Source organism: Loa loa, assembly GCF_000183805.2.
Source record: "Loa loa unplaced genomic scaffold supercont3.4542, whole genome shotgun sequence".
NCBI classification, from domain to species: domain Eukaryota; kingdom Metazoa; phylum Nematoda; class Chromadorea; order Rhabditida; family Onchocercidae; genus Loa; species Loa loa.
The window spans coordinates 1-737 of NW_018112718.1; the positions used below are offsets into that span (position 1 = coordinate 1).

At 33.0% G+C, this 737-nt stretch overlaps 1 protein-coding gene across 1 annotated transcript; it reads left to right on the forward strand.

Moving 5' to 3' along the window:
* Positions 1-288: 288 nt before the first annotated feature.
* On the forward strand, positions 289-495 carry LOAG_16179 (hypothetical protein; the record flags this gene model as incomplete). Its single annotated transcript, XM_003151667.1, has 1 exon — positions 289-495. A coding segment is annotated over one exon (207 nt), but the record flags the coding sequence as incomplete, so codon positions are not given.
* Positions 496-737: the final 242 nt, after the last annotated feature.

The following is a 737-nucleotide window of genomic DNA, read 5'->3' on the forward strand; positions in this document are numbered from 1 at the left end:
GTTATTATTAATTATCATTATTATTTATTACTACCGATAATAGTAGTAGTAGTCGTTTACTTATTGCCATTATTATTGATATTATCATTATCACTGCCATCATTATCGTGATTATTCTTATTATTACTTCTATCACTATTGTTATTGCTTTTATTGTCAATGTTAGATTATCGTATTCTTCATTGTGACTTCTACTTTATTTTTGTCAAACGCCAGAGTATTTGATCGCTTCTCACTACTGCTTCGTCGAAAGGAAGTATAGATAAAAAATCACTTAATTTCTTTCAGGTACGATATGGAGAAGTAGAAAGAAGAGACCTGGTCAGTTCCGTGATATGGAATCAGTTCTGTTTATTAATTGAAATTCCGACGCGAATCGAAACATGGATTCCTTCATCTCTGAATGCAGTAATAGTGAGAGTACGACGACAGCAGAGGAGTGGAAGGAAGGCGAGCGGAACAGTTTACCACTCACTCATCTTTTCGTTGAGTTAACATCTCTGGAGGAATTAAGCTTTCCAACTAGTTCATCTACTCGAATTAAGGTTTGGTATTCACAAATTTTTTGGTACGAAATATACGAAATATCTGATGGAGTCAGATAATGTATTGACTTCGGTATTCTTTTTGTTAGATGCAGAATGATCAAATCTCATTTCCCAAGCTTCATTTTATATTTCAGTTCATTGTGAAATATATACTAGAAAATATAGAAAGGGCACACTAAAATGATCATT